The 26,005-nt window shown below is 39.2% G+C and overlaps 1 protein-coding gene across 8 annotated transcripts in view; it reads right to left on the bottom strand.

The window, feature by feature from the left end:
• SCAPER (S-phase cyclin A associated protein in the ER) overlaps positions 1–26,005 on the bottom strand; it is a 522,830-nt gene that overhangs the window by 85,845 nt on the left and 410,980 nt on the right. For all 8 annotated transcript variants that reach the window (XM_012457694.2, XM_064382920.1, XM_064382918.1 and 5 more), the window contains one exon: positions 9,063–9,295. In XM_012457694.2, coding sequence (XP_012313117.2) covers positions 9,063–9,295 — 233 coding nt within the window. The remainder of the gene's footprint in view (positions 1–9,062; positions 9,296–26,005) is intronic.

The following is a 26,005-nucleotide window of genomic DNA, read 5'->3' as shown; positions in this document are numbered from 1 at the left end:
TCAGTTTATATCCGGGAAGGTGAGAAGGCAAGTATGAAAATGATTAGGAAAAAAAAAAAGCTTTGTTTGCTACACTAGGCTGATGTAAAATATGGTTTGTGGTTTTACATACAGCCATCATCAAGCCAACTAACAATGTGTTATCTGTAAGAAAGTAATATTCACCAATAGTGGGTTCAAATCAGAGAAAGATTGGCACGGGATTTTTTGAAGCAGTATGGTTGTCAATCATCCTTTTTAAGTCACATGAGTTATTTGGTTTGGCAGATTACCACTGCTATTACCACAGCTCCTTCCTAAAGAAGGAAGGAGGAAGGTATTAAGGGAAAAATACCTCCTAAAGGAAGGTATTAAAAGAAGGATTTGGTAATTACAATAATATATGTGAAAATGTATGTATTTTCCCTGGAAGGCCCACTGGAATTGCAATGAAGCATCTGAATAGGTCTTCCGCTTCATCACAGCCGAGGCATGCAGCTAAGTTGTCTGGATGACAAGAATGCAGGGCTGCTGCATCACAGGGTAGCCCAAGGGAGAATGCAGGGACAGAATGACATTTGTCAGCAGAGAGGGCTAAGCTCTACAACCACCAAAAGGACATGGGGAATTGAATGGGATCAAGCAACTAAGAGAAAGGCCAGGGAGGGTAAAAGTCAAGTGCTGTAAGATAAATGGTTATGGACCCAAAGGGCCTGGTGCTCTCCAGCAATAAATATACTTGGGGAAAGAGGACAGGCAGATGGAAGGGGTAAGTGAACAAAGTAATCAAGGGTAAGGAAGCTACTGAATGAAATAACTGTTCCCGAGAAAGCACTACAAGAAAGCAGAAGAAATTTATGAACTGTGAAAGAAGGAAATGCAGAGGAGTGCATTCTTGTTCTCCTGTTAACCAACCATAAGCTTCAGAGAGCAACAAATTGCATGGTTTTGGGGAGCCAGAGATCAGTGCAGATCACAGAAGAGGTGCTGATAGGTGGAACAGGTGATTGATTAACACCAGATGAAACTCTGTTGGGAAATAAAAAGTTCCAGAGGGTAAATGAGTTTAGATGACAAAGTAGGAGTAATTTCCTTGGAAAGAAGGTGACATTAGAAGGAAACAGGGCTGACCTTGAACAGGTGTCAAAAATTGCCACATTTGTGTTGTGAAAGCATACAGGTGTTGGGAGTCCAGCTAGACATGAGTTCCAGTCTTAGATCTCCTACATACTTTTAATCTTATTTATTATAGAGTCTTGGGCTAAGTACTTAACTTCTCTGAGCAATTTCCTCACCTACAAAGTTTGAGTTAGAAATCTTACACTTCCAGGGCTGCAAAGCCTCTACTACAACACTTTACACTTAGAGTAACCTTCTAGGGTTGCTATACTTTACTATAGGTATAACCCTATAAGGGCAATCCTGTTAAATGTAAGGTATTGTACTATAATGGGTGCTTTATAAAAGGTAGCTATTATTGTTGTTTTAAGTCTGAACTGAATTTATAACCAGAGATGAGGATAATTGATATTTTAAGTCTGAACTGAATTTATAACCAGAGATAGGGGAATTCTCAGAAATTCCTTCAATTGGAAAATGTTGAATCAAGAAAGATGCAAAAGCTCTAACAGAACATATTCTAACATTACAAACCTAAATGTTAAGGAAGGCCAGATTCAGTGGCTCACACCTGTAATCCCAGCACTTTGGGAGACTGAGGTGGGCAGGTCACTTCAGGTCAGGAGTTTGAGAACAGCCTGGCAAACATGGTGAAACCTTCTCTCTACTAAAAATATAAAAATTATCCAGGCCCGGTGGTGGGCATGCCTGTAATCCCAGCTACTCAGGAGGCTGAGTAGGAGAATCACTTGAACCCAGGAGGCAAAGGCTGCGGTGAGCTGAGACTGCACTACTCCAGCCTGAGTGACAAGAAACAAAACAAAACAAAACAAAACAAAAACAAGAATGACAGCTGAGCTCTAACTATACTGCTTTTCATTAAAAGAATTTTCTGGCAGTTCCTAGCGAGAACAACGCAGAGGTGAGTGATCTGCGTTTCCAAACAAGTTATAACTGTCCACAGACCAGGAGATTCTCAGGATGAAAAACGCCATGAGTATCCAGCATGGCTGTTTCAGCCGGTGCAGCGGGTCTCCACACAAAAACTCACACAAATCTGGGTGGCTGTTTCAACTGGCGCCTGGAACGCCCAGGAGACAGACCTGCCTATTCAACTGAAAAAAAGGAGGCTGAAACAGGGAGCCAGGTGATCTGGCTCAGCAGGTCCCACCCCCACAAAGACCAGCAATCTGAAACACTCTGGATAGAGTTTAGCAGCAAGCGCAGCTGGACCCGGGACAGTCCAGCTCTGTGAAGGGAAGGGCGTCCACCATTACCGAGGCAGTACGCTACTACCAAGGCAGTCTGCCATTACAGGGGCAGTCCACCACTACTGAGGTGGTCCATCATTACTAAGGCAGGTCTAACTATACCTCTATAAACAAAACTGCAAGAAAGTTCACACAGCGGCTGGGCAGAGCCCACGGCAGCTCAGCAATGCCTCTGCTGGCAGACTGTGACTAGGCTACCTACTTGCTGGGCATGGCAGCTCTGAAAAAAGGCAGCAGCACATCAGGAACTTATAAATAAAGCCCCACCTTCCCAGAACACAGCATCTGGGAAAAAAGGTGGTTATGAGTTCCGCTGCAGCAGGCTTAACCATACCTGCCCAGAAGCTCTGAACAGAACAATGGAGCTCACAGCTCAGCACTTGAATTCCTATAAGGGACAGACTGTCTCCTTAAGCAGCTTTCTGACCCCTGTATATCCAAAGAGTCACCTTATAAAGGAGAGCTCAGGCTGACATCTGGCGGGTATCCTTCTGGGACAAAGATAACAGAAGAAGAAACTGGCAGCAACCCTTGTGGGTAATCCCCCATATAGGCACCGAGGAATGAGAGCTAAGCAGAACCCTGGCACAGTTAGGGCTTGAAGAATATCTCACTTTATAGTGTTACTACTCAGCTATTTCCTTTTATATAATCCTTTACATAATCATGTATTAGTTTATAGAATTAGGGCTTGAATAATCCCTTTATATAATCCTCTATATATAATCAAAGAATAGTTGATAGTATGAGTGCCTAAAGAAGATTTCCCTATATATATACCTATAATAATATCTTAGTTCATAATCGGAAGAACGCCTAGAGTGGACACAGTACAGAGCATGAATTAAGGAATAAGCAGCTTATAATCGGAGGAATGCCTAGAGCAGACACAGTGCAGAGCATGATTTAAGGGAAAACAGTTACACCAGGACAAGAATCCATGGCCCAGGCAGCAGCGTTTAGTATCGTAAAGATATCGCTGTATGGCAGACTTGGGGCAAGAGTCACTCCTCCTGATAAAGGAGTTGTAGGACCTTGCTCCAGTTCTTGTGGAAGGCTGCCCTCAGAATGGCAATCCACCTTGGTGACTGTGAACTTTATCAGCTCTTGCTACTGTGCTGCTTGAAAAGTATCTTCCCATAGAACCCATTGGAAGCTGCCAGAAGGTGGCGGTAACCCTTGACAGCTCTGTCACTGCTATGTGACTTAAAGCACCCTCCTACAAATCTTCTTAGAAGTAGTTTGCCCGCAGATAGAAGTATTGTACACTGCACCCTCTTCACCGTGCACGGCCCACCTTCAAGCCTCGGTGATCTAATGGGGGTAGACCCCTTACTGCACACAGCCCTTGCCTTCATGGGAATGGGCCCCTTGCTGTGCACTGTCCACCTCCTAGCCTAGGTGACCTAATGGGGGTGGACCCCATGTTTTATTGCTCATGACCCTATCACTATCCTTAAAGATGATTTCACTCACTGCCCTGCCCCCAACCTATACACAAATACTCATGCTTCTGGACATTCGGGGCCTCGCCTGACTCCGCTTATAGGTGGCGTGGCCCCTCGAGCCCAGCTGTGTTTTCCTTGTACTTCTGTGTCCTGTCTCTTTATTTCTCGGATCCTGCGCCTCAGCACAGCATAAGGCACACCCCACGACCCTGTGGGGCCCTCAGCCCTACAACCCTTACTGTTCTGCAGCCACCGCAGGTGATCCCCAGGCAAGCAGGGTCTGGAGTGGACCTCCAGCAGTCCTACAGCAGAGTGGCCTGACTGTTAGAAGGAAAACTAAGAAACAGAAAGAAATAACTTCATCATCAACAAAAAGGACATCTAGTCAGAGATCCCATCCAAAAGTCACCAACTACAAAGACCACAGGTAGATAAATCCACAAAGATGGAAAAAAAACAGTGCAAAAGGATTAAAACACCCAAGACCAGAATGCCTCTCCTCCAAGGGATCACAACTCATCACCAGCAAAGGAACAAAGCTGGATGGAGAAAGAATCTGATGAATTGACAGAAACAGGCTTCAGAAGGTAGGTAATAACAAACTTCTCTGAGCTAAAAGAACATGTTCTAATCCAATGCAAAGAAACGAAGAACCTTGAAAAAAGGTTTGACAAATTGCTAATGAGAATAAACAGCTTGTAGAAGAATATAAATGACTTAATGGAGTTGAAAAACACAACACGAGACCTTCGCGAAGCACACACAAGTTTCCAATAGCTGAACTGACCAAGCAGAAGAAAGGTTATCAGAGATTGAAGATCAACTCAATGAAATAAAACAAGAAGGCAAGATTAAAGAAAAAAGAGTGAAAAGAAATGAACAAAGCCTCCAAGAAATATGGGATTATGTAAAAAGACCTAATCTACGTTTGATCAGTGTACTTGAATATTACGGAGAGAATGAACTCAAGCTGGAAAACACTCTCCAGGATATTATCCAGGAGAACTTCCCCAACCTAGCAAGGCAGGCCAATATTCAAGTCCAGGAAATACAGAGACCACCACAAAGATATTTCTCAAGAAGAGCAACCCCAAGGCACATAATCGTCAGATTCACCAGGGTTGAAATGAAGGAGAAAATGCTAAGGGCAGCCAGAGAGAAAGGTAGGGTTACCCACAAAGGGAAGCCCATCAGACTCACAGCAGATCTCTTGGCAGAAACCCTACAAGCCAGAATAGACTGGGGGCCAATATTCAACATCCTTAAAGAACAGAACTTTCAACCTGGAATTTCATATCCAGTCAAACTAAGCTTTGTAAGTGAAGGAGAAATAAAATCCTTTACAAACAAGCAACTGCTGAGAGATTTCGTCACCACGAAGCCTGCCTTACAAGAGCTACTGAAAGAAGCACTAAACATAGAAAGGAACAAGCAGTACCAGCCACTTTAAAAACGTACCAAATGGTAAAGAGCATTGACACAATGAAGAAACTGCATTAACTAATGGGCAAAACAACCAGCTAGCATCAAAATGGCAGGATCGAATTCACACATAATATTAATCTTAAATGTAAATGGGCTAAATGTCCCAATCAAAAGACACAGCCTGGCAAATTGGATAAAAAGTCAAATCCTGTCGGTGTGCTGTATCCAGGAAACCCATCTCACATGCAAGGACACACATAGGCTCAAAATAAAGGGATGAAGGAAGATTTATCAAGCAAATGGAGAGCAAAAAAAAGTAAAAGTTGCAATCCTAGTCTCTGATAAAATAGACTTTAAACCAACAAAGATCAAAAGACACAAAGAAGGACATTACATAATGGTAAAAGGATCAATGCAACAAGAAGAGCTAATGACCCTAAATATATACATACCCAATACAGGAGCACCCAGATATATAAAACAAGTTCTTAATGACCTACAAAGAGACTCAGACTCCTGTACAATAATAGTGGGAGTCTTTAACATTCCACTGTCAATATTAGATAGATCAACGAGACAGAAAATTAGCAAGGATATCCAGGAAATGAACACAGATCTGGACCAGGCAAACCTGATAGACATTTACAGAACTCTCCACCCCAAATCCACAGAATATACATTCTTCTCAGCACCACATCACACCTACTCTAAAATTGACCACATAATTGGAAGTAAATCACTCCTCAGCAAATGCAAGAGAAAGGAAATCATAAAAAACTGTCTCTCAGACCACAGTGCAATCAAATTAGAATTTGGGATTAAGAAACTCACTCAGAACCACACAGCTTCATGGAAACTGAACAACTGGCTCTTGACTGTTGACTAGATAAACAATGAAATGAAGGCACAAATAAAGATGTTCTTTGAAACCAACTAGAACAAAGACACAACATACCAGAATCTCTGGGACACATTTAAAGTAGTGTCTAGAGGAAAATTTATAGCAATAAATGACCACATGAGAAGCAAGGAAAGATCTAAAATCGACACCCTACCATCAAAATTGAAAGAGCTAGAGGAGCAAGACCAAAAAAACTCAAAACCTAGCAGAAGACAAGACATAACTAAGATCAGAGCAGAACTGAAGGAGATGGAGACACAAAAAAACCTTCAGAAATCAATAAATCCAGGAGCTGGTATTTTGAAAAGATCAACAAAATAGACTGCTAGCCATATTAATAAAAAAGAAAAGAAAGAAGAATTAAATAGATGCAATAAAATACATTAAAGGGGATATCACCACAGATTCCACAGAAATACAAACTACCATCAGAGATTACTACAAACAACTCTATGCACATAAACCAGTAAACCTGGAAGACATGGATAAATTCCTGGACACTTGCATCCTCCCAAGACTAAACCAGGAAGAAGCTGAAACTCTGAATAGACAAGTAACAAGATCTGAAGTTGATGCAGCAATTAATAGTCTACCAACCAAAAAAAGCCCAGGTCCAGATGGGTTCACAGTCAAATTCTACCAGACATACAAAGAGGAGCTGGTACCACTCCTTCTGAAACTCTTCCCAACAATCCAAAAAGAAGGAATCCTTCCCAAATCATTTTATGAGACTAACATCATCCTGATACCAAAACCCAGCAGAGATTCAACAAGAAAAAAAAGAAAACTACAGGCCAATATCCATGATGAATGTAGATGCAAAAATATTCAATAAAATACTGGCAAGCTGATTGCAACAGCACATCAAAAAGCTTATCCATCACGATCAAGTAGGCTTCATCCCAGGGATGCAAGGCTGGTTCAACATACGCAAGTCTATAGATGTAATTCACCACATAAATAGAACCAAAGACAAAAACCACATGATTATCTCAATAGATGCAGAGAAGGCCTTCGACAAAATTCAACAACGCTTTATGCTAAAACATCTCAATAAACTCGGTATTGACAGAATGTATCTCAAAATAATAAAAGTTATTTATGACAAACCCACAGCCAATATCATACTGAATGGGCAAAAACTAGAAGCATTCCCTTTGAAATCTGGCACAAGACAAGGATGCCCTCTCTCACCACTCCTATTCAATACAGTATTGGAAGTTCTAGCCAGAGCAATCAGGCAAGAAATATAAATAAGGGGTATTCAATTAGGAAAGGAGGAAGTCAAATTGTCTCTATTTGCAGATGACATGATTGTATATTTAGAAGATCCCATCGTCTCAGCCCAAAATCTCCTGAAACTGATAAGCAACTTCAGCAGTCTATGGATACAAAATCAATGTGCAGAAATCACAAGCATTCCTATACACAAATAGCAGACAAACAGAGAGCCAAATCAAGAACAAACTGCCATTCACAATTGCTACAAAGAGAATAAAATACCTAGAAATACAACTAACAAAGGATGTGAAGGACCTCCTCAAGAAAGACTACAAACCACTGCCCAAGGAAATAAGAGAGGACATCAACAGACTGAAAACATTCCATGCTCATGGTTAGGAAGAATCAATACTGTGAAAATGGCCATACTGCCCAAAGTAATTTACAGATTCAACGTTATCACCATCAAGCTATGACCCTCTTCATAGAACTGGAAAAAAGCACCTTAAACTTCATGTGGAACCAAAAGAGAGCCCGCATAGCCAAGTAAATTCTAAGCAAAAAGAACAGGGCTGGAGGCATCATGCTACCTGACTTCAAACTATACTACAAGGCTACAGTAATCAAAACAGCATGGTACTGCTACCAAAACAGAGATATAGACCAATGGAACAGAATAGAGGCCTCGGAGGCAATGCCACACATCTACAACCATCTGATCTTTGACAAATCTAACAAAAACAAGCAATGGGGAAATTCCATTTGACCCAGCAATCCCATTACTGGGTATATACCCATAGGATTATAAATGGTTCTAGTATAAAGACACATGCACACATATGTTCATTGTGACACTGTTTACAATAGCAAAGACCTGGAACCAACCCAAATGCCCATTGATGATAGACTGGACAAGGAGAATGTGGCACATATACACTATGGAATACTATGTAGCCATAAAAAATGGTGAGTTCATGTCCTTTGTAGGGACATGGATGAATCTGGAAATCATCATTCTCAGCAAACTGACACAAGAACAGAAAATCAAACACTGCATGTTCTCACTCATAGGTGGGTGTTGAACAATGAGAACACATGGACACAGGGAGGGGAGCATCACAGACTGGGGTCTGTTGCAGGGAAACAGGGGAGGGACGGGGGTGTAGGGAGGTTGGGGAGGGATAACATGGGGAGAAATGCCAGATATAGGTGATGGGGGGATGGAGGCAGCAAACCACATTGCCATGTATGTAACTATGCAACAATCCTGCATGATCTGAACCTAAACTGCAATAAAATATATATATTTTTAAAAATAAAAGAATTTTCTTTCTCTCTACAAAACTGCCTTAAAAAATCCATTGTGCTTTTCTGTGTTTTTCAAATTGTGTTTATCATTGAGCGTGTATTCCTTTTATAATTAGGAAAAAGACTTATTTTTAAAAAGCGGGGGAGAGAGAGACAGACACACTGTCTGCTACTGCAAAAGAGCCTGAACATCTGAAGTAAAATATTAATAGCAGCAATGGAGTGAGGTGATAAATCTGAGAAATATTTACAAGGTATTCTTGGTATTATCTACCAGAAATTTATGAATGGCATTGTGAGAACCACTGCCATGACATGGGCTTTGAGATTTACATTAATATAGTTATTTTTAAACAAAGAACAACATTTAAAAAAATGTAGCAATTTTACCTGATAAGGTCCTGAACTCGACTGTTAAAAGCATCACCTTGTGAGGGTTTGTTTTTCACTTCCTGTGTTGGCATTTTTGGTGAAGCTGGCTGGTGGTTTCCATCTGGTCGATTGGCAATCAGGCAGCCCAAAACCACAGCACCAACTTTGAGAAGTCCAGTTGTCAAGCCTTCAAAAACTTGTTTATTTGTATTTCTTCCCAAAATAGTATTATTTTCATCTGGAACATAAACCTAGATGAAAAAAAAGTACAGTAAATATGTTTCAATAAAACCACCAAAAATGGGCAAAGATGGTTTAGAATATTTCTGTAATCATAAGTAGTTTTGACAATCTAAAATGTTCAAGAGTGTTGGCTCTAAAGTCAGACTGCAAGTTCAAATCTGAAGTTTCCCCTCACTACCTGGTGTCCCCGGATAAGGTTACTATTTCAAAATTGCAATTTCTCATCTATGAAACAAGGATAATGAGAGTACCTGTATCATAAAATTTTTGTGATTACTAAATAAGCTAATAAATAAAAAATGCTTAGAACATACACAGGTATATAGCAAGTATTCAATAAATACTTATTTAATTGAATAAATTATATTAAAAATTTAAATGAACTCAGAAAACAATTGATAAAATGATAGCACTATTTCTTATTATGATGAATTAAAAAAAACTAATCTGAATTCCTCTATCAAGATGAAATTTGCATTTCCTACTACTAAATGGCAAAATAGTTCTTTTCATAGTACACAATGTCACACTCAGCTCTCTTTGTGTATACTTTACAAGAAGTAACGTGGTTGTTAAATGCTGGAGCTTGGACCTTGCCTCTGCAGTATATGATCTGAGACAAGTTCCTTACTTTCTTTATCTCCCTAGCTTCCAAGACAACTCTGAAGTTCAGTGAAGATGAATGGGAAAATATTTGGTAAAATATTAAATTCCACAAACGTACTTACTTAGCGACAACCAGCCTTTGCCTCATTTTCACTGTTTATCTGTACCAGTTCTACCAAAGATAGAGGAATAAATGATCACTTGGATCCAAAAGGAGGATCTTTAGAAAAAACAAGCAACTTATTGGCCAGAACTAGTCACACAGTCCACCCAACCACAAGGGAGCCAGGAAATGACATCCTATCATGTACTTGGAAAGAGCGAAAGAATCAGAACATCTGGTACAGAGGACGATTGACTGCATAGTAATATTGTTTTTTCTATGATGACTATGCAAATATTCACAGCTAATCTACTTAATGATATTTACCCTTCTGTCCAAAATTTTTGGTTTCACTGAGATAACCATTTTTCCCAATATGTTGAATTTACTATTTATGTATCACTACTTCATTGTTTTTCTTTCTAGTCAAAATGAAATTTCTTCTTAAGTTCATATACATCAGGGATTGTTGATTCTTTTTCTTTGTCCAAAGTAGACATGCTTCCTGAAATCTGCCACCCTCCTCCTCTAATCTAGACTGGCTGCTCTCTAGGCCTACTACACAGCTCTAGGTTAGATGCTCTTATTTCTTGGATCTCATGTCTTCCTTTTCTTTCCATATAATTCTCTCATTTTGGTGTAGGATCTATTCTAGCAATTTCCTAAGAGTGCATGGGAAGAAACATTTTGAGAATCTGCACGTTTAAAAGTATCTTTATTCTATATTTACATTTTATTGATAGTTTGGCTGGATATAGGATTTTTGGTTAAAATCCATATCCTTTAAGTTTGATTGCTCCATTGTTTTATGCTTCAGCATGGCTGTTGAGAAGTCTCTAATTCCTACTATTTTAGTGCATACCCTGTAGAAACTTAGAATCTTGAAACTCCAGAAACTTAGGATCTCCTTATGGCTAATTGCCTGTGCCTTGGTATAGATCTTCTTTTATTTATTGTGTGAAAACTCAAGTGGTCTTTTTAACTTGAAAGTTTTATGTTTCATTTCTGGGAAAATTTCTTTCATTATTTCTTTGCTAATTTCCTCCTATTCATTTTTGGTTAGATTTTTTGTTTTGTTTTGTTGTTTTGGAGACAGAATCTCACTCTCTTGCCCAGGCTGGAGTGCAGTGGTGCGATCTCAGCTTTCTGCGATCTCAGCTTTCCGTAATCTCTGCCTCCCGGGTTCAAGCGATTCTCCTGCCTCAGTCTCCTGAGCAGCTGAAATTACAGGTGTGTGCCACTACACCTGGCTAATTTTTGTATTTTTAGTAGAGACAGCGTTTCAGCATGCTGGCCCGGCTAGTCTCGAACTCCCGACTTCAGGTGATTTGCCCACCTTGGCCTCCCCAAGTGCTGAGATTGCAGGCGTGAGCCACTATGCCTGGCTTTTGGATGGATTTTGAACCTGGACTGAGCTTCTAATTTTGAAAAATTTTGTTTCTTGCTTTTCACCTTTTTGTGTTTTTTTTCCTACTTCTTTGGAGACTTCCTTAACTTATTTTCTGGTCCTACTAGTTTTTTGTTTCATCAATTACATTTTAAAATTTCAAGGCTATTTTTGGCTCTCTGTATGTTTTGGTAGTATATTGTTTTTTATTTCATGGATGCAGTATCTTCCCATCTTTGTGAAATTATACTTTCTGAAAGATTTTCTTTTGTTCTTACATGGTCTCTGTTTTGCTTGAGTTTTTTTTTATGTATTTCAGGTTGGAGGCTTTCCTCAAGTATGTTGTTACCTTGGCTTTTTTGTTCATATTTATGATTGATGAACGAATACATCAGTGTATCACAGTCTGGATCTAATCAATCAGAAGCTGAACACAAACTTCTGTGTGAGCGGTTTCAATTTGGGTGATTAGGTTGAGATCACACTTTTCCACTGGGGGATCCCAGCTCTCAATATTTATAAGTCTGTTCTCCTGGGACAGTTAATTTCACTATATAGAAGGAAACCTTATATCCTTCACAAACCTGAAGTATGTAATATGGTGCCCATTTTCAGAGGTTCACTGGAGAAGAGGGCTCAGTGTCTCACTGTTGTGAGAAGAGGTTTTCACTAAATCACTGTGTTTTTGTATGGCTGTGCCGGGTGTTCATATGTTCTATGTAACTTTGATTGAAACTAGGGTCTTCTCTGAGGGTTGGGCAGGGGCAGCCACTTGGCTAGACATACAGTAGATGGGCTCTGAGGCACGCAGGGCACCTAAACTGCCTTAATTTAGACTTTCAACCAATTCTTCTCTTTGCAGTCCCACTTGCACCCTCGTTTTCTGAGATAGCCATTAACTCAAATTCTTGGGCCCTGCTGGGATTCTGTGGCACAAATTTCCTTCTGGTATTTTGATAGTTTAGGCAACTATCTTTCAATCATGTGCTTTCCAGATTGAAAAATATATATATTTGCTTTCCTTTCTTTTCTGTGCTCTTTGAGGGTTAATGACTTTCATTTATTTACTAGAATATTAGTAGGGTCTCTCATCAGAGAGAATGTAATTTATGTGTTAAACTGGACACATTCTAAAATTAACTCAATAAATCCTCTAAAATACAACTTTCTTTTTCTTTTACACACTACAGAAAGAATATGAGTAATACATTTCTAGGTAATGTCAGGGTTCTTGATTCATCACCAATTTTCATATTCCTTTTTTTCCAACAACCTTGTACTGTTTTTTATCATAAAGTATTTCAAATAAAACACTATATATATGTGTTGTACTTAGAAATCTTTCATTTATCTGGAAGCTTTTTTATCCAGTAATTGGATCTTTTAAAAATACAGTTGAGAGTCAACAGGAAATTAAAGACTCCTGAGATACTAAAATTGATGTCATTTATTTAATCGCTTGCTCATCTAACATTTGAGTACCTAACACTTACATAACCAAGGAAGCAGAGTGATGCTTTCATCCAGACCCTAAAGACTCTAATTTTACAAAACTGTAACAAGCTGTGGTTTCTTGGTTTATAGAAAGAGAAGGAATAATATAAAAGAGAAAAATGGTGACCATTTTACAGGCAGGCAGTAGCAAAATGTGATACTAGCTTTGGAAGCAAGACAGATACAATAATGCAAAAGCATTGTGATCTGGGGACAATCAGACTCAATCATCTTTACTTCCTATGAAATTAGGATTTACTAATTTCATGGTATTAACTGCTAATTCTTAAAATCAGTGTTAACTGTTAATTTTCAAAATAACACCCTTAAGAGGTTAAGAAAAGGTTAAAATAGGAGCCACACTTATGGGTGTTGTTTGGGGGGAAGAATGAAAACTAATGTTTACTAGAGTTTTCTACCATGCCAGGTTCTTAATCATTTTCCTTATATTATCTCATTTAATTTTTACAGACTAGGAATCAAAGTTCAGAGACATCAAGCAACGTGTCCAAGTTGTTAATGGAAGAGTTGGGACTTGAAGCCAGTCTGCTAAGATTCTTTCCCTTACTCTACAGTGACTCCCTCCCAGTGGGCGTCTCTTTACTGGTTGTGGAGGGTTGTGGAGAAGCTGTGTGTCTGGTGGAGGATGTGAAAATGGGTCACGGCTAAAATACTGCCTTACTGATGTCTCTTCCATTAAAAAATTAGGGGTTCCACAGGAGCTTCAGTCTTGGCCAAAAGACTAAGAATATATTTAAGGGCTGTTGGGGTAATTCTGGGTGAAATATATTCAGAAACTGTAAATGTGTTTTGGAGACCAAATGTTACCTCCTCATCTGCCCCAAGAAAATCAGCTCAATGTAAAGAAAATCAGAAAAATATTTTTACATTATTCTTATATTCTCTGCCTGTTGCTGACTGACAACTTTTGATTTTCTGTCTCACTAGGGGCTATGTGCCTGATTTTATAAACACCATTTTGTCAGCTGCTCATAAAGTAAACACAAATGAAGAAACTTCTGTAACAATCTGGTAGTTACACAAAGAATCCTTGTGGCCCCGCAGGAGGCAAATCTCCCTTTGTCAGGCTTGCTGGGCCAAATCCTAGGGTCTCAGGCCCAGGTCTAAAGGCCTTTACTCTGTTGAACAGTCCTACTTTCTTACCATGATCTCCTATTTCCCAACAGTCTCAATGAGCCTCATATCCAGTTCAAGCACCTCATCAAATTTTTTCACAGAAAATTTATTTTTTCATTTAGATTGGCTCTTTCATTGTTAAAAATAGTGTTTTTTGCTTGCAACCTTTGGTAACATAGTTTTTGGTCTGTCTCAGGGGACATTTTATTCAAATGGTCCCAGAAATTCTCCTTGTGTCTTTGTATAGACTTTTCTTTCACTGGGTTTATTTTACAGCAATGTTTTAATAGAAAACCAATGCTTTATCTAGAAAAGAATTTTAAAATTTCCAGGATTAAGGTAAGAAGGGCTTATCTTCAGTGAGACAAAATGAATTTTTTTTTTTAAAGACAGAGTCTTGCTCTATCATCCAGGCCGGAGTGCAGTGGTGTGATCTTGGCTCACTGTATTCTCTGCCTTCCCAGTTCAAGCAGTTCTCATGCCTCAGCCTCCCAAGAAGCTGGGATTACAGGTGTGTGCCAGCAGGCCTGGCTAGTTTTTGTATTTTAGTAGAGATGGGGTTTCATTATGTTTCCCAGGCTGGTCTCAAACTCCTGGCCTCAAGCAATCCACTCACTTCAGCCTCCCAAACACTTTTTAGTCTTTAAAATGAGATTTGACAAAAAGAAACTTTAAGGAGAAGGTATCTATACTGTACATGATTTTATTCAAAGCAGTATACTGCACTGCTGTCTTTCATCTAGTTGGGTATCACTGTTACTTGCCAGAGGTAAAATAGCTCACTTGTGAGCAGCCTGTTCTTTTGGGACACATTTAATACATGAAATACATACTTATGTGAGTTCTGATATCTGCTTATAGAGCAATACTTGAGTTTGAACTTACCCAGCACAGCTGCTGGGCCAAGGGCCTGTCCTTTGGGCAAGGCGTGCAAGCAGTCTCCTCCCTTCCCCCACTCTGCTCTATTACACACCTGATTTACCTGAGTCGGGAACACATTCCATCCTGGGGTGGGTGGTCTGTGGAGGGCAGGGGAAGGTTACCTTCCCAGCATGCAGCAGTGCTTGTAACTACCACCTGCTGGTATGTATCAAGCTTGGCCTGGGAAAAGAGAGCTAGGTAGCTTTTGGTCCTTCTGAACCCGTCACCCCTCAGGCAGAAATCTAAAACCAAGCTTTCTATTCAAATGGATGAAAGAGATTTCCTTTAGAACATTTCTTTAGAATACACTAGAGTGGTCATTATCTTACTCTTATAATAGCAGTTTATTATACAGTGATTTCATGTACATAATCTTATTACAACATTTCCCCTTCCCCTCAAAAGATATTTGACCTTTTAAAAATTTATTGATATTTCATACAGTTTAAGATAGCGAAAAAATCTTAGAATGAAATCTTTTCATTTTATCTTTGGAGAAACCAAAATCCAGAGGAGAAAGAGACTTCCTTGAGGATATAGAAATCATCATGGCTGGAATAAATACTGGTACTGATTCTCTAAACTTACTCCAAAATGAAACTCAATGTTTATAGGACCAAGCCCTGAATCAAAATGTTTTCAGCAAAGTTAAATTAAAAGTCATTATCACTTTTAAAAGCCAAGCATGTATTCTTTTTCCCATTGCCAAAGTGGTTTCAAATACTTTCAACGTTCTTGTTTGCAATATAGAAAGATGCTTTCATTAGTAATATAAATCTATTGTTCTGTAATGTGATTCCATGAAAGAGAAAATTAAGTTAGTAATTACTGGTAATTCTGTACAACTAATTTTTAGTGTTCTGAAGATAGGTTTACATATTTTCATGCTGTGCAGTGTATACAGAATGGTCAGAATATGAATTAGTTTAACTGAGAACCAATAAGAGATTGTTTAGAAAACTGTCACAACAGTGTCAGAGTATAGACAAAAAAGAAGGCAAAAAATGTGGCAGGGCTCCAGCAGCAGACAGAACTTCTTACACTGTTGGCCTCATTTCTTATACCAAACAGTCATTAAGCATGCAACAGTCTTTTTGCTGCTGATATTTGTAAACCATGTATGCCCATGTTATCTTATGCATAAAACAGAACTGACGAAAGAAAGGTATTTACCTCAATGATTTACTTGGCTTGAAAATATAAGGAAATTACACAGGGATGGCCAGTAGTTTTTCACTATTATCATTTAAAATTATTCTCCTTCTTTTTATGCCACAAATAATGTTATGACAATATTAAAGAAGACATTGCAATTAATCTTAAATATCACTACCCTTTCTAACATATTTATGCCTTTGAGCCTATAGTTTATGCAGCCAATATCCTAACAAAATAAAATGTCAGCAAACTTTATAGAGTGTGTGCCTTAGTGGTCATGATACTTGCAAAACTCTTTGGTACACATGTTGAATCATATACTTCCTCTGCTCAGCGCATCCCCTGGTATCTCACTTCCTGCAAACTAAATGCTCCAAACCTCATGATGCCCAAGGAAGTGCTTCTGATCTATCTTCTACCTCCATTACCTTTCCAAATCAATATACTAAGTCAGTCTGTCTCTTGCTCTCATTCTGATATTTCCTCTGCTGGAATGCCCTTCCCCAGGTAACCTCATGATTAATTTCTCTACTTCCTCTAGGTCTCTACTCAAATGTCATCTTATCCATAAGCTGTGCCAGAGTATCTTATTTAAAGTAACATTTCTTTCCCCAAACCTACCTTCCCTTTCTTGCTTACTCAACTTTATTTTTCTTCCAGTGCAATAGTTACCTCCTGACATACTGTACATTATTTCCTCTCTCTCTCTCTCAATCAGAATATAAGCAACACGAGGGCAAAACTTTGTCTTGATCACTGCTACAATCCCAGTGCCTAGAACAACATCAGACATGTAGGAGGTGTTCAATAAATATTTATTAAATGCATGAGTAGACACTGATTTTCACTAAAAAAATTCACCAAACCAATAATTGTGACATTTAGAAGGCCCAGGTTAAAGATAAAACCAGCATTAAAAATACAAATATATAGTATTTAGTCATCCTGGGCAAAGCTGTAAAGTGAATTAAAGGACGAAAGGAATTCTACATGCAACCCCCTTCTCTCTGCAATATCCTATGTGCTCACCTCTTACTCTTCTTTCAGTTAGGCTATGAAATGCATCTTTTCTTTTCCCCACCTCGCAAAAGAAGTTGTGTGCGTCACTGTAATTCCCAAACACCTTGTACAAGCTGCGCTTTAGTGCAGCACTCACTGCACTACATTTTAAAAGTCTCTTACTGGTTTTTCCTACTAGACCGTGAACTGCAATTTGTCTCTGTATTTCCAGTGCCTAAATATTTGTCCAGTGAAAGAATGAGTAGGTTTTAGAGGCATTTACAAAGGAGCTTTGGTGTGTCAGAAGCACTGTCCTGGGAGACCTGAGTCTCTCCCATTCTATCTCAGCCACTGCTACCTGCATGACTTGTGTGTACCTAGTTACTTATGTATAAAATGAGGACATTCATCCTTACCTAATATTTACTGACAGTTCACTGTAAGATGGCAAGCTAGGTCCCTTTATATATATTTATCTCATTAAATGTTTATAGCTACCCTCTAATGTATCTATTATTATGCCCATTATGCAAATGAGAAAACAGAGGCTCAGAAAGGCTAAGCAACTTATACAAGATCTTGAAGTCAGCAAATAATGGAGCAGCTTCTCGAATTCAACACATCTGATTCCATGTTAGGTGACATACCCTAACATCATTGTATCTTTTCTGGTATAAGGATGGACTCGTTAATCTCTGAGACCTCTTTTAAGCTCAGATTCTACGATTCTGCAGGTCTTTATTTATCATCATGAAGTTATTCAAGTAATCTCACCTATCTAAAATATAGGCAAAAACCAGGAAATAATTTTAAAAACCAATGTAAAAGGTGGTGGGGGCATGTGTATTGATGCAAATGGGAAAGGTGAACAGTGAAAGTTGGGGTAAAAATAACACCACTACTGAGGGAACTGCCATGTAATCACAATGCTAGATGGAGGACCTTGAGGAACTGAGAAAATCAGTGACTCTCAGACTTGGAAAGCCCCAAGGTGATTATCTAGTTCACCCTCCCAAACAGTACAGGGGTTCCTTAATAGAAGAGGTCTTCGAAAAGGTTGTGGATAAAGTGTATTTGGAAAAAACTATGCATGGATTTCAACTTGTTTTTGCACCAAAATAAACTCATACTAACTTGTGATAACATGTCTGAAGAGATTCTAGTTTGAGGCACAAAGAAGGACAAGACATCAATTTGAAAAGATACCCTATAAGAGCAACATGAATTCTGCTAATATTGAAGCAAGAACAAACATCAAATTTATGGTGAAGCTTGGGTGGAAGAATTGTGAAATCACTGTTGTTTTACAAAAAGTTTATGGGGACAATGGCCCAAGGAAATCAGTGGTTTACAAATGGATAACTTGTTTTAAGAAGGGACAACATGATGTTGAAGATGAAACCAGCAGCAACAGACCATCCACATCAATTTACAAGGAAAGAATTCATTCTGCTTGTGTCCTAATCGGAGATGACTAATAATTAACAGCAGAACCAGTAACTACCGCCACAGACTTCTCAACTGGTAACTTACACAATTCTGACTGAAAAATTAAAGTTGTGCAAACTTTCCACCTGATGAGTGCCAAAACCATTGTGTCCAGATCAGCTGCAGACAAGAGCATGGCTTTCAATGGAAATTTTATACAAGGGGGATTAAGATCCTGAAGCATTTCTTGGAAGAACTACAACAGGAGATGAAACCCGGCTTTACCAGTATGATTCTGAAGACAAAGCACCATCAAAGCAATGGCTACCAAGAGGTAGAAGTGGCCCAGTCAAAGCAAATGTGGATCGGTCAAGAGCAAATATCATGGCAACATGTTGAGATTCTCAAAGCATTTTGCTTTTTGATTTTCTGGAGGCTGAAAGAATGATAACATCTGCCCATTATGCGTGTGTTTTGAGAAAGTTAGCCGGAGCATGAACAGAACACCACCTGGGAAATCTTCACTGGAGGGTCCTTTTCCACCACAGCAATACTCCTGCTTATTCTCCTCATCAAATGTAGGCAATTTTTCAAGAGTTTTGATGGGAAAACATTTGGCATCCACCTTTCAGTCCTGATTTGTCTCCTTCTGACTTCTTTTTATTTCCCAATCTTAAAAAATCTGTAAAGGGCAACTATTTTTCTTCAGTTAATTATGTAAAGAAGATTGCACTGCCATGGGTAAATTTCCAGGACCCTTAGATTTTTAGGGATGACTTAAGTGGCTGGTAGTATCACTTACAAAAGTGTCTTGAACTTGATGGGACTTAAGTTAAAAAATAATGAAGTTGATTTTTTTAATGTTCATTATGTAATTCAGTTTTTCCACAGATTTTCCCTCTCCCCTCAGTGCTATAAACTAATCTTTCCCATCTTTAAATAACATTTTGTTATTTTGGAACCGTTTATGTTTAATTATTGATGTGTTAGGGTTTAAGGCCAACAATTTACATTTTGTTTATTCTGTTTGTTGTCTGCTCAATTTCTTGAAACCGCACATTTACATCTTTTGCCAAATTTGGGACCATTTTAGCTATTTCTTCAAATACTTTTTCATCACTGTCCTTTTTCTACTTCTATGAGTCTGATGACATGAATGTTAGATCTCTTGTTACAGCTCCATCAGTCCTTAGGTCCTGGTCATTTAAAACATTTTGGTCTATTTTCTCTGTTGTTCTTTATTTCATTGTTCCAACTCAAATTCATTGATTCTTTCATCCTTTATCTCCATTCAGTCGCTGGAGCACATTCACTGACTTTTGAAATTTTGGATTATTATAGTTTTCAATTATAGCATTTCACTTTGTTATTCTTTATATCTTCTATTTATTTTATTTCAATAGCTTTAGGGGTAGAAGTGGTTTTTGGTCACATGGATGAACTGTATAGTGTTGAAGTCTGGGATTTTAGTACAGCTGTCACCTGAGTAGGGTACACTGTACCCAATAGGTAGGTTTTCATCCTTTACCGTATTCTTACCCTTTCTCCTTCTGAGTCTCCAATGTCCATCATACCACTCTGTATGCCTCTGCATACGCATAGCTTAGTTTCCACTTCTAAGTGAGAACATATATCTTCTATTTCTTTGCTGAGACTATTTTTTCATTTGCTTTAAGCATATTTGTAATTGCATGTTGAAGCATTTTTATGGTTGCTGCTTGAAAATCCTTATAAGAATTGAAACATCTGTTGACTGTCTTTTCTCATTCAGGTTGAGATTTTCCTGGTTCTTTCTATGATGAGTGATTTTGAAATTATATTCTGGCAATTTTGTGTGTGATAAGACTGTATCTTATTTAAATATTGTTTTAGAAAACTTCCTCTGACAGTGTTCTGGTGAGGGGGCAGGGAGTATCACCTCATTATTGTCAGGTGGGGGTGAAGCCTGCCTCATTATCATGTAGGGGCAGGAATTCAGGCTGCTGACTTAGCCAACTGGAGATGGTATGTTACTGTTCCTCACATGGCTTCCACAGGAAGGGATAGGGCTTGTTACCACAGGAAGGTGGTGAGTCCTGGCATCTCACTTGGCCCCTTCTGGCACCATACTGGTGAGTGGGGGAGGAGAAGCTCACTATCTCTGAGTAGGGGTAAAAATTCAGTCTTCCAATACAGTCTCCATGGACCCTGGGTGGAGGCACATCATTACTGCTGGATGAGGAGTAAGATCTCGATTTCCCACTCAGCCTTCTCTAATACCACCAAGTGACGGGGAGAGGGAGTGTTGCATGAGTGCTTAACCCTTTCTAAGAGCCTCTGATTCTTCCAGAGAGTAATACCCGCTCTTACTGCACAGGGAATTTTCTTGTAGAAAAAGTAGTGGTGGAAAGGATAGTAGTGATAACAGTAATAGCAGCTAATATTTAGTGGGCACTTAATGTGAGGTGCCACGCTAACAGCTCATCTGGATCATCTTACTTAACCTACACAACACTCCCATAGATCAGAAGTATTGTTATTCCTATTTCATACAAGAAAACCAGGGTTCGGAGAGGTTAAATTACATAAGGGTCAGGATTTCAATCCAGGCTGTCTCACTTCTGAGCCTGAGTCTTTAAGTACTGTAGCATACTATACTGAAAATTAATCAGGGTGACATGTGAAAGTGCTCAAAAATTATAAAGCACTAAACAAGTGTGAGGGAAGTTTTATTACCATTTCCAGGACACTTCAACAAGTGATCATGATTAGATAAATGAAAACCCAGGCTGCATCCGGTGCTAATGAATCACTTAAAAACTGTTTCTCATTGCAATAGCTACCCCAAGCACATGTTTCATAATCAGCAAAAGCTGCAGAAGAACCTTGGAAAGTTTTAGAGGTAGAACTTCATAGAAATACAAGTATCTATTCTTTTCTCACAGGTTGTTTTTGCACATATAGGTAACGGAAATTTCCTTTAATCTCATCAGGCAAGTTCAGTAGAAACTCATGAGGACAGATGTGTTATGGATAATCCACTCTACAGAATGGAGATTAACATTCTAGAGAACCCCCTACAGTTTGAAGAAGCAGTTATGTGAATATCACAAAGCAGACAAACTCATATAAAAAAGAAATGTACGTCATTCATAATCTCATAATATTGTGAAATATATACAGACAGTTCTCAACTTGCCATGGTTCAACTTACGATTTTTTGATTTTATGATGGTGCAAAAGAGATATGCGCTCAATAGAAACCATACTTTGAGTACCTATACAACCATTCCCTGTTTCACTTTCAGTATATGAGTCAATACATCACACGAGACATTCAACACTTCATTGTACAACAGGCTCTGTGTTAGATAATTCTGCCCAACTATAAGCTAATGTCAGTGTTTTGAGCACATTTAAGGTGGACTAGGCTAAGCTGTGGTGTTTGTTAGGTCTGATGTATTAAAGGCTGAAGGTTAAGCTGATCACCAATGGCTAATGATGTAACTGATCATGCCTATGTAATGAAGCCTCCATAAAAACCCAACTTGTAATCCCAGCACTTTGGGAGGCTGAGGTGGGCGGATCACCTGAGGCCAGGGGTTCGAGACCAGCCTGGCCAACATGGCAAAACCCTGTCTCTACTAAAAATACAAAAAATTAGCTGAGCATGGTGGCAGGTGCCTGTAATCCCAGCTACTCAGGAGGCTGAGGCAGGAGAACTGCTTGAAACCAGGAGGTGGAGGTTGCAGTGAGCTGAGATCATGCCACTGCACTCCAGCCTGGGCAACAACAGTGAAACTCCATCTCAGAAAAAAAACCAACCAACCAACCAACCAACCAAACAGAAAACCCAAAAACCACTAGGATAGGGTTTGAAAAGCTTCAGGAGCATGAAATATATGGAAGTTTTTGGAAGGAGATGCACCTGGAGAGAGTACGGAAGTTCCACGCCTCTTTCCTTCATCCCTCATCCTATGAATTCTTCATCCGCATCCTTTGTAATATCCTTTGTAATAAACTGGTAAATATAAGTGTTTCCTTGAGTTCTGTAAGCCACTCTAGTAAATTCACTGAACTCAAGGAAAGGGTCATGGGAATTCTGATTTATAGTCAGTTGGTCAGAAGCACAGGTAAAACAATCTGAGACTTGTGATCGGCATCTGAAGTTGGGGACAGTCTTGTGGGACTGAGCTCTAAACCTGTGGGTATGATGCTACCCTCAAGTAGTCAGAATTGGATTGAATTAGAGGCTCTCAGCTCCTGTCTGCTGCTGAAGGACTATTTGGCTGGGTGTGTGGGGGAGAAAACTCTTAAACATCTGAGGCCACAGACTCATTTTGTGTTGTAAAAGTATAGGTGAAACTGAGTTTGTTATTCCTGTATTCTCAGATACCTATCTCTGAGATGATAATATAACTCTCTGAATGACAAAACACATTAGTTGACAACAATTTCATTCATAGAACATGTTTTGAATACTATGTCCTCGACTCTGTGATAAACAGGCGAAGATGAAAGACAGTCTTGCCTTCCAGAGTTCAGAGGCAAGCAAAACGTAATTAATTCCAGCTGATAAGTAAACTCACGGTTTTATGAGGACAGGTGCAAGGTGCAGTGCCTGGGGGAGGTAATCTCTGAGCTGAGTCTCACAGGAAAAGGAAAAACTTAGCCTGCTGGGATGGTGGTGATGTGGGGTAGTGAAGAAGACACAAGATGAAACAGCATGAAAGAAGGCAGAAGAGAATGTGTGTGTTCAGAAAGCTGCAGGCTGCTGAGATAGCTGGACTAGTGGCGTATGAGACAGTCAGATCACACAGGGCCTGCTATGCTAAGGGGTTTAGCTCTCAATTCTGAACATGAGGGGTAAGACAGTGAAGGATTCTAGAAGTGACATGAAGAGTTTTCATTTTTTGAAAGATGACTCATTGCAATATGTAATATGTAGGCTGCTATGGGAAGGGTTACAACTAACAGCAGGGAAGGAGGCTGTTATACTGCTTACAAACGAAAGATGATGGGAAATGGAGAACAATCAAATTAACTGCATATTTAGGGAATGGGGCGAAAGAGGAGTGAAGGGAGGGATGGTTTTAATCCTCCTAGGTTTCTGGCTTATTCAGTAGAGCTGTTTACCAGGATAGGTAACACAGGAGGGGAAGCCAATTTTGAGGGAAGTACACGCCCAGTTTTTGGCATGCTAAGTTTCAGGTACTGGTATGAAGACGCTGACTTGGGACCATCCGTGTATGGGCAACAGTTGAAACAAAAAAAGAAACCCTGTTTATTAAGATTATACAGTTTGGTAGGAGAAGGGGAGGAAGAAAACTAAAAAGGTATTCTGAGAAATATCAACATTTGCAAAATGGCCCAGTGGGAGGAAAGTCCAGAGGGAGATTTTCTACAAACCAAAGGAGGGGAGACTTTCAACCTGGAATCCACTGGTGATCTTGTGGAAAGAACTCTGAGTTCTTTCACACTGAGTGGGTGGATAGTGAATCTGTAGTGTGGAAGTGAAAAGAATGGATGCAGACAGCTCTTTCAGGTGCTTGTTGTGACAGGAAGGGGTGATAAGAAAGAACAGAGGCCAGTGAGCTGTCATATCTCTTCTACTGGACAGCACCTGGTGACAGTAACACAACAAAGCTTGATAATGCTGACACTTGACAAATGATGGCATAATTTTTGGCAAAGTTTGTACAGAAACACACACAGGAATGAAAAATACAAAAGTGATAGTCTTGGGAGGGGCAATGTGATCCAACATAGAATCCAGATATTACCAAGTTATTCATAGGCAGCAATAAATGGTCTTCAAAATAGTATCACTTATTTTTCTATAAAGGCCTATCAAATATCTACTAAACTATGCATGAAATATATAATCTTAGAAAAAGTTTTGGTCTTACTCTTCCACAATATTCATTTGGGGGAACCTATCCATAACTGACATTTCTCATTTCATGTAGCAAATCTCAAAGGAGGAAAGAGTACATGTTATTTAAAAAATGTATTCTACAAATTTTGATCTGTATTCCACACCTTAGATGAGAGTCTTTGCCCTAGAAAGTCTCTCTGGGGAAGCAATTCAGTTTAATTCAGTAAATGTTGGCTTAAGGTATGGAAACATAAATGCTGAATTTTAGCATGGCTTCTCCACTAACTTTGTATGTGGCCTTGTATGAATAATTTAATCTCTTTATGACTATTTTCTCAACTGTAACTTGAAATAATTGTATGAGAGAATCTTTAAGGCTTACAGCTCTTGATATTCTATGATTCTATGACAAGTGAGTCCAGGGTTGCTTATTAGCCCTTATTTTCCTTTATTTGGTGATTTTCAAGGGTATGTGTAAAAGTTTTTTTCCATGCCTCCTGCCCCAGCACTTTCTGACCTGTTTTCCTCAAACCTCCCTCTGCCTAAATCCTACTTAGGTTTGGCTACCAATACCACTTCCCCAATGAAACGTTCTCCAACTTTCCTTTTAAAGGAATCTCTTCCTCCTCTGACCTCTTAGAACACCTGATCTTTACTTTGCTTATGACACTCTGTTTTTAATATCCCTGTCTTATCTATTCCATTAGACCAGAATTTGGTGATTTAGTTTTTCTGTCAAGGGCCAGACAGTAAATATTTTATACTTTTCAGATTATACAGCCTCCATCATGAATCAGTTCTACTCCTGTAAGAAGCAAGCAGTCATATGTAAACAAATGCTCTATTTTAATACAGCTTTATTTATAAACAGGTGGTGGTTTGGCCTGAATTTGATAACCCCTGTGCTACACTGTACATTTCCTGAGAGCAAGCTCTACACTGCATTTTCTCTGCATTCCCTGTGATATCTACTATAGCATATTCTTGTCTGAAAAGGGCATTCAAAATGGCCTTTTCAGAATAAACTGAATAAACTATGTTCACTTAAAATATAAGGAAAGCAAATCAATAACTTTTTTCTTGATGCTATACATATCAAGACACTGAATTAAGAAGGTAGCAGTGTAGTTTGAAAGAACAGATACAAAATTCTATGAAGATGGTGTATTCCCTAAGCTCTCTGGCTTATCTATTCCCCTCAATAATTCAATGATGATCTTTACATTGCTGCCTTTCGGGAGAAGTATTTTTCCCCTTCTAAATCTAGTACAATGAAGTATAAGATGAAATATAGCCTTAAGACTCACTAACTGATAACATTTTGCCACATTTGTGAAAGGACATATATATATTTTTTGAGACTGAGTCTTGCTCTGTTGCCCAGGATGGAGTAGGGTAGCGCAATCTCAGCTCACCACAACCTCTGCTTCCCTGGTCCAACCGATTCTCTTGCCTCAGCCTTCTGAGTAGCTGGGATTACAGGTGTGTGCCCCATGCTTGGCTAATTTTTTGTATTTTTAGTAGAGACAGCGTTTTGCTACATTGCCCAGGCTGGTCTCGAACTCCTGGGCTCAGCGATCCACCCACCTTGGCCTCCCAAACTATTGGGATTACAGGTGTGAGTCACT

The sequence above is a fragment of the Aotus nancymaae genome, unplaced genomic scaffold (assembly GCF_030222135.1).
Source record: "Aotus nancymaae isolate 86718 unplaced genomic scaffold, 86718_ANA_hifiasm-v0.15.2.pri h1tg000003l, whole genome shotgun sequence".
Lineage (NCBI taxonomy): Eukaryota > Metazoa > Chordata > Mammalia > Primates > Aotidae > Aotus > Aotus nancymaae.
The sequence above is the reverse complement of the archived record's forward strand: the minus strand, read 5'-3'. Positions and strand labels throughout refer to the sequence as shown.